Below are 16,703 nucleotides of genomic sequence, written 5' to 3'. Positions count from 1 at the left end.
ATCAGCTGAAGTTACATAACATGATAACAATATGAGAAAATTGTGAACAAGTAGTGAGAATGCTACTGAGAGTAAATAATTCACTCATGAATTAAGAATTTGATATGACATTTAAATTGAGAGAGAGGGAGAGAGAGAGAGAGAAAGAGAGAGAGTTGAGTGTGTGTTTAACTGAAATTGTTATGAAATAACCTTGAGTTTTTTTTCCATTACGAAGCAACATTAAATTTGTCTCTTTTATGGGAACAACGCTTATCCTTACATTTATTGATAGCTAAAGAATATGTGTTGGTTTGATTTTTTTTTTTTAAATAAAACTTGATTTGGTTTGTAACGGTAACGAATATGGTATTTATGCATGATTCGGGGTAGTAGTGTGCATTTCGGAAGCTTATGCATGAATAAAACTTATTACGCTGGAAAAAAAGAGTAGCCACACACGAAAAGACACGAAAAAAATGTTACAAGAGCCAGCCACAAAAAAAGAGGAGAAAATTAGAAGTAGAAAAAAATTCAAAACAAATAACACAAGAAAAAGAAACTTCAAAATGATGATGTTTGTGAATGGGGAAAAAAACTACCTCTTCTTTTGGTGTTGGATGGAAGAAGCTTTTGGCGCTACTATTTCCAAACATGTATTCGATTTCGGAACGATGAGCCTACGAAAAGAACACACACGCACACACAGGTATGCACAATAATAATAATAATAGTAAAAATAACAATAATAAGAGAATGTAATGCAAAATGTAATCATAATATCGTATAATAAAATAATATGAAAATTCCACAAATTTGAAATAAAAAAATATAACAGTACAGATTTCAATGTCAATGAGGCACACAATGGTCGCGAAGGCGATAAAGATATATTGAGAGAGAGAGAGAGATATTTGATTTTGTTGACTGTGTGTTTATAGTGGTGGTGGTGGTTGCAGTTGTTGTGTTTGTGGTTTGTTTTTTCTCTTTGTGTCGTACTAAATAGAATTTAATGAAGTCGATGACAACAATATAACCAAAATATTTCCCACGATAATTGCATATATGGCATACAAGTATTATCACCCACCATGCCGAAAAGCCACAAAAACAAGACAGAAACATGTGTGGAGAGAAACTGCCCAGAAGAAATTGTCGAAAAAAAAGTATTATTTGCAAAATACCCAACTTTTTTAAATCAGTAGGTAAAACAAAAATAATTTTTTTAGCAAAAAAATAATTAAAAATATAGAAAAGTCAAAGTTTGATAGTTATTTATGTTTGTATGTTATTTATAGACTCAAAAACGACTAACTAACGGCAACGATTTTCCTGAACATTTCGCGGAATGTAGAGTTTGACCCGTGACATAATTACCAGGTAGTGTAACGTGTAAACAGCTGTGTAAAATTTCGCGAAGTGCACTATCTGTCAACGAGTTTTGGTTGTGTGTGTGCATTATATTTGGCGCTAACACTCAAAATCAGAGTTGCACTTATCACTGATTTTGACAGATAATGCACTCAATATTTTGTTGTTGGGCAACTGCCACTACCTGTAAATGAATATATCTTGGTATGACTACAGGTGAAAATAGGGACGATCCCCCTCCATTGCCACAAATGTCAAAAACGATATATGTATCTCGTCAATGGTTTAAAAAATACATTTTAAGATGAAACTAAAGCAGTCATTACACGATCAGACATGTCATGTGTAATTTTAAAACCGGTAAGGAAAGGCAAAAGTCGGGCCGAGCTGACTATATTATACCCCACACTACACTACCGAGTATACATAATACTTTTAATAGATAGCACTTATATCAAAATTTAGTCAGACTTTAATTTTGTATACCTATTGAAATATCGAATAGAACCCTATACGATTTTCTTACGATGGTACGAAAATTGTGGCTTTTACAGCCTTAAAAGTCGAAACGCATACAAAATATATATGGGAGTTTTATCTAAATCGATTTTGATTAACTTTTGCACACGTATTGGGATGTCAATTAAACCATCTCATGAAATTTTGTAGAGATCGGACCAAAATTGTGGCTTATACAGCTTTAAAAGGCCAAATATATCGGATGAAAAATATATATGAGAGCTATATCTAAATCTGGACCGATTTTTATGGAACTTTGCACGCATATGAGAACGTTGAATAAAACGCTCCATGCCAAATTTTGTGATGGGACCAAAATTGTGGCAACTACAGCGTTAAAAGGGCATATCGGATGAAAGATATACATGAGAGCTATATATAAATCTGATCCGATTATGATGAAATTTTGCACACATATTGGGACGTCACAAAAAGCACTTCGAGTCAAATTTTGTAAAGATCGGACCAAAATTGTGCCTTCTACAACCTTAATAGGTCAAATCGGACGAAATTTTTATATGGGAGCTATATCTAAATCCGAACCGATTTAGATTAAATTTTGCACACATATTGGGACGTCACACGAAACATTTCATGCCAAATTTGATAGAGAGCTCGCACTAAAACTGCGGCTCCTACAGCTATAAAAGGGCATATCGGATAAAAGATATACATGGGAGCTATATATAAATCTGATCCGATTATGATGAAATTTTGCACACATATTGAGTCAAATTTTGTAAAGATCGGACCAAAATTGTGCCTTCTACAGCCTTAATAGGTCAAATCGGACGAAATTTATATATGGGACCTATATCAAACCGATTTAGATTAAATTTTGCACACATATTGGGACGTCACACGAAACATTTCATGCCAAATTTGATAGAGCTCGCACCAAAATTGCGGCTTCTACAGCTATAAAAGGGCATATCGGATGAAAGATATATATGGGAGCTATATCTAAATCTGGACTGATTTCTATAAAATTTTGCAAGCATTTTGGGTCGTTAAAAAAAAAACACTTCGTGGCAAGTTTTGCAAGGATTGGACCAAAATGGTGGCTTCCACAGCTCTAAAAGGGCACATCGGATGAAAGATATATATGGAAGCTATATCTAAATCTGGGCCGATTTTTTTTTCAAAATCAATGGCGTTCGTTCTTGGACCAAAAAAGACACTTATGCACAATTTTGTGAAAATCGGACAACAAAAGCGACCTGTACCTTGATTGAGAATACATAGACAGACAGACAGACGGACGGACGGACAGACGGACGTAGCTAAATCGAATCTGGAATTGATTCTAAGTCGATCCGTATACTTATCGATGGGTCTAGCTCTTCTCCTTCTGAGCGTTGCAAACAAATGCTCAAATCTATAATACCCTGTACCAAAGTGGTACAGGTAGACAAATGTCTACAAAATAAAAGTACAATACATGCCCGCTAGAGCGCGCTCTATTCGTATAAGACGTACATCAGACAAGTCTTAAGGCTATATTACACGGTATGTAGGTGCCTTATGACATGTAAAATTAAGCACATGTAGTGTGATACAAATCTACATGTCGTATGATACAAATGAAACTAACATACGAAAATCACTTTTCAAAATAGCACATGTAATTTTTTTGTTTAGACCTAAAGAATACAACTTTTTTGTTGTCAGTCGAATGAAAGCATCCCCAAATTTAATTGTTTTCCCAAATTTATGTTTTAACTACCATTCTCACAACTTTAACAATTTTTAAGCATACAAAATCAGATTTGATGACATGTCCAATCGTGTAATAGGAGCTTAAGCGCACCGGGCAAATTCGTTTTATTTTTCCAACCACAATATAATGAAAAAAAATATTTAAATTTAATGAATAAACCGCAATTGAAATTTATTTTCTTCTGTGCAGTGATCAAGTTCATTGATTTGGAGACAATTGTGTTTTCAAGCAAGACGTCCGTCCAGGCAAGACGTGATTTTGTAAATCAACATCATTTAGGCAAAGCTTTTTTAATTGTCCATAATAGTCCTTTGTTTCTCTCGTCATTATTGTTTTTTTTTCAATAAGTCAATAGCAAAAGCATAGATTTTTTGCAAGGTAAAAAATAAATCAAATGGCACACCTTAATTTACAACTTACCTGGTGTCTTTCAATGAGGGCTTCAGCTCCGGTAACATCGTTGGCCAATTCATCGGAGGTGACCAAACTCATCATGGAATTGATCCAGGCCAAGAGGTCACGGTAATCGCTCAAGAACCTCTGCAAATCATACGAATCCAAAAGTTTCTCTTTGCGTGCGGTGGCCTTGGTGGTGATTTGATCCCACATTTCATTGATTTCCTTTTGTTTGGCATAGGTCTGCTCGGCCGTATCGGGATGGGATACCATCAAACGGTTGGCGGTCTCATCCAACTGGCGGATCTTGTCGCGCAAAGCAGCCAAATCACGTTCCACACCTTCGTGTTTGCGTTGCAATGTCTGTACACTGCGCAAGTCCTTGCCCAAGTCATCATTGTTGAGGGCATTCTCCTTTTCGGCAATCCAATCTTTGGTTTCATCGATGTCACGATGGAAGCGTTGCACCTCGTGAGCCGAACCCAATTGGCTCGCCTTTTCGGCAGTCAACGTTTGCAAATTGTTCCATTTCTCATTCAAGTCCTGCATTTGGGTTTGAATTTTCATGGCCGCTTCGGTCTGGCCCAGCGAAGTCAATTGAATGGCTATCTCATTCATATTGGCCAAACGCACCTCATTGGCCTTCAGATCGTCATTGAAGTCATCGAATTTCTTTTGCAATACCTCGACCTCTTCCAAATCTTCGCCAACCACATCGGCAATTTGGGCATGATTTTCCTTGTCCTTAATCCAGTTGGCAAGGTCGGCGGCTTCACGCACCAGAACATAGGCCTTGACGGTTTCGTTAAGCTTGTTTTGGCGCTCACGGGCCAACGTCAATAGGTTGTCGTATTGAGAGTTAATTTGCGCTTGTCTCTTGGCAATGGAATGATTGTCTACCAAATTCTGTTGACTGGCACTGAGGCCAGCTTCAATTTTCTTAATGTAAGCAGCGGGAACAAAGCCTTGGCGATCGTTCACCTCAACCTTCCACCAATCCTTGTTGTTCGAATTCAAAAGGGTCAAGACATCGCCCTTCTTCATGGACACTTCACGGGGACTCTTCTCGGTGTAGTCATACAAGGCGACAACACATTCCTTGCCGGTAATGTCGACCACTGGCGTCTCCTGCTGGCGACAATTCTTGGCTTGTTCTTGCAAACCTTGGATGGTATTGCCGAAGGCCTCCAAATCAGAGACCAAGGCCTCATGTTTCTTCAACAACGCCTCAGAGGAGTCCTCATCCTTGCCATAATCGTTGCCGGTGGCAATGGGCTCCTTTTCGCGCATCCATGATTCTGCCTCATTGGCATCGGCAAAGTACTGATGGGCCTGCAAAGAGTCATCCAGGTCTTGCTTGCGTTGGTTGGCCTTATCCTTCAAGTTGGTCCATTGCTCTTGCAAGGCATCTACGCGTTGTCTGATGTCATCACTGGCAAAGGGTTGATCCTTCAGCATGTTTTCGCCAGAGCTAATGACATTCAAGAGACGAGCATCGTGGTTATTGATTTCAGCCATAACAGCTTGGTGCTTTTTAATCAGGTTTTGAACACCGATTAGGTCACGGCCGCGATTGGTGGAGGCTGCAATGGGCTCCTTTTCTCTGATCCAAGCAGCCTCATCTTCCAAATCACGGAACAATTGTTGAACTTGCAAGGAGTCGGTCAAATGTTGCTTGCGCTCGGCCATGGGAGCTGCCAAGGCGGCATAACGTGTGGACAAATTGCCCTCCTTCTGGCGGATATTGTCGGCATCAAAATGACCGGATTCAATGAATTTGTTGGCCGCGACCTTAATGCTTTCAATGCGGTCTTGATGGGCCATAACATCGGCTTCCAAGAGGGCATGCTTCTTCTGCAGATTCTGCACGGAAGTCAAGTCTTTGCCATGGTCTTCCGACAAAAGTTGACCCTCGATTTCGCTCAACCACAATTCAATGTCTTCAATGGTGCGGTTGAACTGTTGCTGTTGGCAAGCTTCGTGTAACTTACAGCCCTTCTTATCGGATGCTTGCACCAAGGTCTCCCACAACACAACAATTTCCTGCATGCGTGTGTTGATTTGGTCAGCCGCGTAGTGCTGCTTCTCAATCAGCTCAGTGCCCACAGTGGTGATGTCCTCAATACGTGACTTGTTGGCGTTGAGTTCGTGCTCGAAGTTCTGATGCTTTTGCATCTTGCCATTCAAGTTGGTTGGGTCCAAATAGCTGTCATCGGTAGCGAACTTCAATTTCTCGCTGATCCAGCCCTTGGTCTCGTCACAATCACGTTCAAATTGTTGATAACGGTTGGAGTCCTCCAACAACTGACGACGTCTATTGGATTTCTCCAAGAGCGCGGCACGTCTGGCCAAAAGCATTTGACGCCTTTGAGCCACATCATCGGCGGCATAATGTTGGCCATCGATAAGTTTTGTGGCGAAGATATCGAGGGCCTTGATTTTCTCCTCTTGAGCGGCCAAACTCTTTTCGAAATCTTCGTGTTTCTTAATCAGGGCTTCAACAGAATCCAAAGAGTCACCCAGATCTTCGTTGGCCAAGAAAGCCTCTTGTTTGGCCATCCAAGTGTCGGCCTGTTCAGTGTCACGGTAGAACAATTGCAAATCCATGCATTGCTCATACAGGATGCGTCTTTCTTCCCACAACGAGAGCAGGGAACTCTTGTCATTCTCCAAACAACCCAATTTCTCTTGAATCTCGGCGGCGGCATAATGCTCACGCTCCAAAAGCTTTTGGCCAGACTCGGTTGTTAAGCGGAAACTGTCCTCGCGGGCATCGATCTCTCCCTTATGTTCCTGGTGGCGTTCCAAAAGCGCTTCGGCGCCGGCAACATCCTTGGCCAATTCATCGGCTGAGATAATGGCCTTCATGCCATTTATCCATGAAACCAAATCGCGGAAGTCGGCCAAGAAACGGTGTAGGAAATATGACTCGTCCAATTTTTGTTTACGCTCGCCAGCCTTAGCCTTCAGACTCTGCCAGTAGTTGGCAATTTCGGCTTGCTTGTCACGAATCTGATCGCTGTGGTCAGCGTGAATGGAGCACAAGCGTTGGGCCTCAGCTCCCAAAGTAGATACCTTATCTTCTAAAGCGGCCAAGTCACGTTCAACACCTTCGTGCTTGCGCTGCAAAGCTTGCACACTGGCCAAGTCACGGCCATAGTCATCCGAAGACAACACAACATCCTTTTCAGCGATCCAAGCCACGGTCTCGTCGGCATCACGATTGAAACGTTGAATTTCATGAGCCCCAAATAGCTTCTCTTGGCGTACAATGGCAAGCTGCTTCAAGCGCTGCCAAGCCTCATTCAAATCATCTTTGCGCTTGGTTATCGTATCACGATCGGGATGGGCATCCTGAATCAATTTATCGGCCAATTGGTTAACCTCCGTCACACGGTATTCCTGCGAAGCCATATCCTTTTGGAACTCGTCGAATTTGCGTTGCAACACCTCGACATGTTCCAAATCTTGACCGAACTCATCGGCTGTAACAAATGCCTCTTTGTCCTTAATCCAGAACATCACCTCTTCACATTGACGCAAGAATTGTACAAGAACCAAAGCCTGTTGCAACTTCTGACCCTTTTCGGCCAGGCGACTGAGCAACAACTCCCACAGGCGATGCAATTCATCGAGTCGCCGGCGAATAGTCTCAGAAGCGAAATGGCTTTGATTAATCATTTCCTGACCGGTATTGTCCAAAGACACAATGGCATTGCTATGAGCCGATACTTCAGCCTCAAAGGCTTGATGTTTTTGAATTTTCGCCTGGAGGTTGGTGGGGTCACGATAACTCTCCTCGCTAGCTGCCTGTAGTTTTTCATTAATCCACGATTCCAATTCGTCAGCATCTCGCTTGAAGTATTGGAAGCGACGTGAGTCTTCGAGCTTCTCACGCTTCTGGCGTGTCTCAATTTTGAATTCATTGTAACGCGAAAGCACCTGTTCACGCCGCTCCTGGATATCTTCGACGGTTTCGAGGATTTTAACCTCTTTAGGAGTAAAATTCTCCATGGTCGTTCGTAGTTTGAAGTTTAGTTTCAGATGTAAGTATTTATGTTGGTATTAGTCGTTCTGGAAAAAAAATGGAGATTTAAAGAGAAATAGGTTAGAAATGTAGAGTGGAAGGGTCCAAAAATATTTTAAACAAAATAGTCTTGAAAATGGGTTTGGCGAAGTCAACCAAAATATTGTAAAATCAAAACTTTGATTTTCATAGAACATTTTAATGAGAAGTGCTTTTTCGGGGAGGAATGGCACCTCAGACATTTCGACTCAAATATGGATATCAAATTCGTACTACACTTCCAAATCCCTTTAATTTGAACCCCATATTGACATGGCTGGTAAATATGAACCGTTTGGAGGGTATTTTGGGCCTGGGGCGGCCACCAGCACTTTGCACTGAAAATAGATATCAAATTTGTTCTTTATTCCCAACGCAAATTAAGTTCAGTTTAGGAGCGTACGCCAAAACACTTGACTCCAAGATTGGATATCAAATTCGTTTTCTACTCTCAAATACCTTACATTTGAGTCCCATATTATCATAAGGGGCAAATAACCCATTTGACGTACCTTTAGGAGGAAAAGCGCCACCCAGACTTGAACGCAAATTTTAATTTAATATTCGTAATCTACTCTCAAATACCTTTCATTTGAGTCCCATATAACCATGGTCGGCTAATATGCCCATTTGTGGGTATTTGGGGGTGGGTGACCTCCCATTACTTGGACCTAATGTTTTATGCCATATTTGTAATCTACTGCCTAATACTTTTCATTTGAGTCCCATATTGACATGCACTTCGAATAAATCTGTTTAGAGGAGTTTTGGGGTTAAGGGGCCCGCTAGGTACTTGGACCCAAATTTTAATACCATGTTCGATTTCTGGTCTCCAATACCTTTCATTTGATACCCTTGTTGTGTCCATCGAACCACTTTCGGATATGGATAGTGTTTTTGGGGTAAGGGGAGGGTCCGTCTCCACCCGATATATAAAAATAATTGTTTCTTTCCAGATAAACGAACACAATCTATGAAAATTTTAAGAAAATCGGTTCAACCAAGTATCATATAGTCATAATGGGTCTAATGGCGGTTTTGAGGGGTGGCATGACCCCCTATACTTCGATCCGATTTTGTATGCCAGATTCGAAATCTACTCCCGAATACCTTTCATTTGAGCCCCATATTGAAACGAACATCCAATATGTCTGTTTGGGGGAGTTTTGTGGTTGGGGCGGCCCGGTGGGTACTTAGACTCAAATTTTAATACCAATTTCGTATTCTACTCTCCAATACCTTTTATTTGATACCTATATTGTCTCGATCGGTCCTCTTTTGATTTTGGGTTGGGTTTTTGGCATAGGGGAGAGGGTCCGTCCCCCTTCCGATACCGAAAAATTATATAGCCTATGTTTTCTTCCAGACCAACCTACACAATATGCGAAAATTTCGAGAAAATCGATTCTGCCATTTTTCAGTCTATACGGAACAAACAAACCTGGTCCCATATATCCTTGATTGGCTATGTGCTCATTTTGGGCGTTTTCGTGGGGATGGGGTGACCTCCTATATTTTGACATGAATTTGTATGCCGCACTCCCGCATACTTTTCATTTGATACTCATATTGTCCTTATCGGTCACTTTTAATTTTGAGTGGTGTTTTTGGGGTTACGGTGGAGGGCCCGCTCCCTTCCGTTATCAATAAATTATAAAGCCTATTCCTACTTCTTGACCATATTCGTACTCTACTCCCGAATACCTTTCATTTGAGTCCCATATTGTCATGATCGTCCAAAAAACCTATTTTAAGGGGTTTTGAGGCTGGGGCGGCCCCCCAGGTACTTGGATCCAACTTTTATTATGAAATTCGTACTCTACTCTTGAAAAACTTTCATTTGAATCCCATATTGTTCCGATCGGTCCACTTTTATTTTTGGGTAGTACTTTTGGGGTAAGGGGGAGGGTCCGCTCCCTTCCGTTATCAATAAATTATATAGACTATTCCTATTTCCTGACCATTTTCGTATTCTACTCCCGAATACCTTTCATTTGAGTCCCATATTGTCATGATCGTCAAAAAAAAACCTATTTTAAGGGGTTTTGAGGCTGGGGCGGCCCCCCAGGTACTTGGATCCAACTTTTATTATGAAATTCGTACTCTACTCTTGAAAAACTTTCATTTGAATCCCATATTTTCCCGATCGGTCCACTTTTATTTTTGGGTAGTACTTTTGGGGTAAGGGGGAGGGTCCGCCCCCATCCCGATATCAAAACATGATGTAGCCTAAGTTTCCTTCCAGACCAACCTACACAATCTGTGACAATTTCAAGGTAATCGGTTCAGCCGTTTTTGAGTCTATACGGAACAAAGAAACAAACACAAATTGAATTTTATGTATAAGATTAGAGGCCACTGAAGGCCTCACCGCCTATAACGGTGAACGCCTGGCGAGAAAATATCTCGGATCCTTGAGCTCGCCACAAAAGAGAAACAAACGAAAATTGTGAAATTTCATGACCTTCGCCCAAAATGAGAAAAAATGTCAGCGGCGATTGTCCCCTCCTAATGCTGGCGACATTTGTGAGTTACTATGCCATGTCCCCAAAGATTTGTTGCACTCCGGCACGCCCTTCGGACTGGGCTATAAAAAGGAGGCCCCTTCTCATTGAGCTTAAACTAGAAGCGGATAGCACTCATTGATATGTGAGAAGTTTGCCCCTCTTCCTTAATGGAATGTTTATGGGCAAATTAGCATTGCAAAAAAAATATTTTTACTACAGTCAGTCACTAGTTCACTAACAGTCACTAGTTCGACCAATGATAACTGCATCGATATTTTCGATTTTTACACAAATAGACTATGTATGCTCAATGATCACATCATTCGCTTGGAATGTGGAAATTCATTGTTAAAGTGTTATCTTCCTTTTGGCACTGCTATCATTCTAGCATTCCCAGTACTTAAACAAACTTTGTACTTGAGATATGAGCTATACCTTCACAACAGCTGAGTTGTTACTTACCAAATTTTGCTCTCGCCTTTTAATACTGTTGTTGGGTGTGTGTGTGTGTGTTAAGGTCTCTTCGCCTCTTTTTCTATATTTCTCTTTCCTTGTTGTGGTATTATTTCGATATTATATCGAATCAAGTTCGTTTAGCTGCACCTAGAATGAAAAGAAAACAAAAACACAAATGATTTTTTTTTTCATTTAGAAGAAATGACATCGACAATAAAGTCCAATTAGCATTCCATCAACGCTTAAAAAGTAATAATGAACAAATTGCAGAGATATGACATAAATTGAAAACGCTCTCAAGCCAGTGATTACATAATTTCCTCCAATGTTATGACGAATCCAATAAAAAAAACAACAACCATAAAAAATACAAAAATCCAGAGAATTCACTAAAATGTAGTCATACGCTCGCTCGCACTCTATCGGTGGCTGGCTGACTGAAGACTGCCTGAACGAACAGAGCTGGCTGACTTAATTGAGTGAGTCGCGTTGCATTGCACAATTCCAGCATGGGTGTGAGAACAAAATAGAGAGAGAGAGAGAGAGAGGGAGTAGGTCGAACGTAACAACCCCCCAAGCACACACTTTTTGCACCGAAGCATATGGAGAAAGAGAAGGCGGATGAATGGACGCTCCACAACACAAAACACATAAACCCCAGCAACTACAGCTTTGGCTTTATTATTGTTTATTTTACGAAATTAAATTGGATGGCATAATTTCGCCTAAACTATGAGAAGAGTTGAGTTCTTACCATTACCGCACCCTAAACAAGAATGAACCACAGAAATGACAGAAATGAAAAATTGGCGTGGACTCTGTGAGTTTTATGACATTCTACGAAACTACATAGACGCCATGAATGGCGTTCAGCGGTAGTTAGCTATCATATGTTGTGTCAGAGCTAAGGGCGGCTGATAAGTTTTAAAAATTTACTTTAGAACCACACATATGACATATTCCAACCTTTTTTTTTAATAGGTATCAGTTATAAACATCAGTTAAGGGGTCTTATCAATTTACACACCAAAAATTGAACGAAACTCAAACAAGAACAACAACAACACAGATAAACTATTGAGAACAGAAACACAGCTAAAACTTGTTAAAGCTGAATATGTGAAAAAAGTAAAGAAATTAGCGATTTCTTTCAAAGCTTTTTGTCCCCAAACCCTAATCAGTTGTTGTTTCATTCAGCATGTTTGTCTTCTATCTCAGAATTATTAATGAGCGATTAATTTGGTTAAAACTTTTTTTTTTAATGTGAAATCATTAGAGCAACATTAACACAGAATGATGAACCATATCAAAGATTGATAAAATTTCCATAAAAACTATTAAAAAGAAGTTGGGAGCATATTATCTTTTTTGGGGCTTAGCGTACTGATGTTGAAGCTTTGGTCATCTTCGAAATCGCGATCTCCGTAGCCTGCCAAATGCTGTTTTAAATGGAAGCAAAATCAAAGCCTTTTGGTTTCAGCAGACTAAAGAAATCCATTACCCGGCCGACACGGGATAACTATGAGCACCACACAGGCTGGAAATTTGAGCTCCGACTTGTGCGGTGTCCATCGTGACGACGGGAAGCTTAGCTGAAAGCTACCGGGCGCGCCCACAGGTTGGGCATGGTGAAAAGCTACGTTTTTATGCGGAGTAGCTGCAAAAGCGACCGCGGACAGTCAGCGATTTTCGAGAGGAAAGTCTCAGTGAGGAGTCAGGTGGCACTGGCTCTTAAATAAATACTGAGTGCCAATGATACTCGATATGACAATGCGAGTTATTGGCGCCTTCAAATAACCAATGGCCAACATCAGCGTCTGTTCCCAGGTTAGGGGCGGCGAGAGTCGGATCTTGGAGCAAGCGGCTCGCCATAACGAGGGATACATGTGCAATCCTACAAAACTCATGCGTTTGGGGCGCTGGGCCAGTAACCCACCCCCGAAAAACTATGAGAAGCAAAGGAATAGTAAATACGGACCCCCCACTCCCAATGTTGACGACCCACGCAAACGAGAAAAGAACCATAATTTGCGCATCTGCACCTGGAATGTCCGCACTCTTTATAGAGAAGGTGCAGTATACACGCTGGCGGATGTATTAGAGAAGTACAAGGCAGATAATACCGCCTTACAGGAAGTGCGATGGAGTGTGGGAATGGCGTCACTACAACACCAAACGGTGACGACCTATACTATAGCTGCCATAACACGAGGCATGAATTTGGCTGGGGACTTGTGGTTAATCGGAGACTGAAACACCTGGTCTCCAGCTTTACTCCGGTAGATAAGAGGCTAGCCACAATCCGCATAGTAGCCAAATTCTTCAACATTTGCCTTATTTGTGCCCATGCCCCGACGGAAGACAATGACGAGCAGATCAGGGATATTTTCTACGAGCGCCTAGAGAGAGAATATGACCGCTGCCCCGCCCATGATATTAAAATCGTTCTGGAAGATTTTAATACGAAGATAGGGAAGGAAGATATTTTTGGTCCAACAGTCGGAAAGTTAAGCCTCCACGAGATAACGTTCAGTAATGGATTGAGGCTGATTCGCCGCGGCAAAAAACATGGTAGTTAGTAGCACCAGATTTCAACATAAAAATATTCACAAAGCCACATGGCTGTCACCCGATCAAATCAAGGGCAACCAAATTGGACACTTTATGATGGATGGAAGGCATTCATCCAGCGTGTTAGATGAACGATCGATCCGTGGAGCGAATATAGATTCGGATCATTACCTTGTTGCAGCAAAGGTTCGCACCCATTTGAACATGGCGAGAGGAGAACGATTTAACACTGCACGGAATCTCAACATTGAAAAGCTGCAAACACAACAGATGACAGCGGCATACTCCACTCGACTGACCCAACTGCTTGATGAAAGCACTCCTTGTTCCGATGATATAATGGCGTAGTGGCAAACTATAGCCCTATAAACTATAGCGAATTGGGATGTACAGGAGTCAGAATGAAGTCCGGAAATTCAACCAAAGAATTAAACATCAAACCGATGGCTTTGGTGCATTCACATCCTCCTGCAGAAAGAAAGAATCAAATCTGGTAACTGACACAGATGACATGTTGAGGATAGGGAAGGAACATTTAACCCAACTGCTAGTTTCCGACTTTGGCGGCGAAAAGGATACCGCAGAACCAATCAATGAGAATGAGGTCCAAGTAGCAGTGACCCAACTGAAGAACAACAAGGCAGCAGGACCCGACGGGTTAGCCGCTGAACTATTTAAGACTGGATATTTCACACCATCAAATCAGACAATCTAGCACAGATTGACAATGCAAAAGGCCAATCAGTGCAAAGAGACAACCAAGGCGACAATCTGTTTGGAGAAACCCTCCGCGATTTATATTGAATTCTTAGCGTAAGTGTTTACACATATCAAATAACTGTTTGCACTCATTAATGTAGTTTCCTGAATGATGTCCTTCAATGAAAGGACGAAATATTGAAAGCAATGAATATAGTTTGGAGAAACATATGCCAAATTTAAGACCTCGAGCTTGAGTTTTAATCAATACAATAAATTAAACCTTCTTGACGACAATCCCGGCACGGGATAGCTATGAGCATAGCATGGACTGAACTTTGAGCTCTACCTGTATGGTGTTCATCATCAATACAAGAAGCTCAGCTGAGAGCTATCGGGCGCGTCCACCATAGAATGCGGGTACTGGAATGTTCCATGCAGTGTAGCTGAAACTGCAGTCGCGGACAATCAACGGGATCAAGTGGAGAGTCTCAGTGTGAGGCCGAGAGACACTGGCACTTGCTTAAATACGGAGTGCCTATGAAGCTCGATAGGACAAGGCGAGTTATTGAGTCACTTTTGGCGAAATAACCGTGAAAGATCTCAAGAGATGCGCCAGGTTGTTCAACCGTCAATATATTGTGCATCCCGAGAGTGACAGGGCAATGAGCAGAGCCATTCGCCGTATTCGTGGTCTCCGAGCCGATGAACAGTCATCACAATTTACCGTGGGCGAAGTTACGAATGTCATCCGTGGCGCCAAATCATCTAAGGCGTTGGGCCCCGACGGAATCTCTACATTGATGTTGAAGAATCTGGATTTACCTGGAGTTGAGTACCTTACTACTGTCCTCAGCCTGTCTTTGAACACTCTTATAGTTCCCGTTGTCTGGAAAATAGGAAGAGTGATCGCGCTACTGAAGCCTGAAAAGGTCCCGAGTTTGGGGGATTCGTACAGACCGATCTCCCTTCCCTCACCAGCAGCAAAGACGCTTGAGGCATTACTCGTCCCGAGCCTCGTAGGAGAATTTCCATTTCATTTCTTTGTGGAATTTAGGGATAAGAAGTCGAAGCACCGTATAGTGAAACAGGGAGTTCCCCAAGGTGGGGTGATATCTCCGGCACTGTTTAACCTCTACCTATCCTCCATTCCACCCCCTCCAGACGGCAGATCGTATCATATGCGGGCGATTGTACGATCATGGCATTAGGCCCCCACCCATTGTTGACATCTGCGATAGGTTGAACGTCTACTTTAACGAACCTGCCTCATATTTCGCTGCAAGAAATCTGAAGATAGCTGCCACCAAATCTTCAGCCACATTGTTCACTCCAAATACGCTTGAGGCGAATACTGAGCTGACTGTGATGGTCGATGGAGAAATGATTCCGACCATCAAGTGTCCCAAAATAAATATTTGGCGTCACATTAGACAGCTCTTACACATTCTCCCCACATGCCACAGCCATTTGTGATAAAGTCAAAAGTATTGGGTTGCCCAAAAAGTAATTGCGGATTTTTCATATAGTCGGCGTTGACAAATTTTTTCACAGCTTGTGACTCTGTAATTGCATTCTTTCTTCTGTCAGTTATCAGCTATTACTTTTAGCTTGCTTCAGAAAAAAAGTGTAAAAAAAATACATTTGATTAAAGTTCATTCTAAGTTTTATTAAAAATGCATTTACTTTCTTTTAAAAAATCCGCAATTACTTTTTGGGCAACCCAATAGAAACAAGGTTCTAAAGTCCCTTGCTGGCAGCAGTTGGGGTGCAGACAAAGAAACCTTGTTGACCGCGTACAAAGCAATTGGCCGGTCTGTGATTAGTTATGCAGCGCCAGTGAGGTTTCGTCAACTTTGGGACACGCAGTGGATTAATATTCAGATCTGTCAGAATGCCGCCCTCCGAACTGCGACGGGCTGTCTTCTCAGTTCTCATGGGGACCACCTCCAACAGGAGACAAAGATCCTACCAGGGCGAAGACATAACTACATGCTGTCTAAGCAATACCTTTTGGCTTGTTATGGCAGAGACCATCCAAATCATCATCTTGTGTATAGATATCCACCGCCCAAAAGCCTTAAGGTAGATCTACACGATCTAAAGGTTCAGCGCTACAAGAGAGAACCTCTAGATCAAGCGGCATATCAAGCAGGTCTAGACAACATTCGTCCAGACACTTAGTCCTTGGAGAACGACCGCCTCCCATTGCACCTGAAGAAATTGACCTTCCACGGCAAACCAGAGTGGTTCTGGCTCAATTACGTTCCGGCAGATGCAGCCGCCTCAACTCCTACGGAGCAAGGATAGATGCCGTCGTGCAAGATGCATGTCCCGATTGTAACCAGGGACCGCACGATACACGTCACTTGTTAAACTGCCCGGTCAGACCCACTCGACTCAGACCCAGATCCCTGTG

The 16,703-nt window shown here is 41.8% G+C and overlaps 1 protein-coding gene across 5 annotated transcripts in view; it reads right to left on the bottom strand.

Moving 5' to 3' along the window:
- Nucleotides 1–16,703, bottom strand: part of LOC106090948 (spectrin alpha chain) — a 45,015-nt gene that overhangs the window by 18,550 nt on the left and 9,762 nt on the right. For 2 of the 5 annotated variants that reach the window (XM_059360835.1, XM_059360836.1), the window contains exons 2-4: nt 11,021–11,161; nt 4,010–8,059; nt 582–659 (exon numbers count right to left, since the gene is read on the bottom strand). In XM_059360835.1, the coding sequence (XP_059216818.1) occupies nt 582–659; nt 4,010–7,999 (4,068 nt within the window). In that variant the 5' untranslated portion in view covers nt 8,000–8,059; nt 11,021–11,161. Of the gene's footprint in view, nt 1–581; nt 660–4,009; nt 8,060–11,020; nt 11,162–11,326; nt 11,449–16,703 lie in introns of those variants that run through there. The other 3 variants (XM_059360837.1, XM_059360838.1, XM_013257315.2) reach the window with 2 other exon arrangements.

The sequence above is a fragment of the Stomoxys calcitrans genome, chromosome 1 (genome assembly GCF_963082655.1).
Source record: "Stomoxys calcitrans chromosome 1, idStoCalc2.1, whole genome shotgun sequence".
NCBI classification, from domain to species: domain Eukaryota; kingdom Metazoa; phylum Arthropoda; class Insecta; order Diptera; family Muscidae; genus Stomoxys; species Stomoxys calcitrans.
This window is presented reverse-complemented; position numbering and strand designations above follow the sequence as displayed.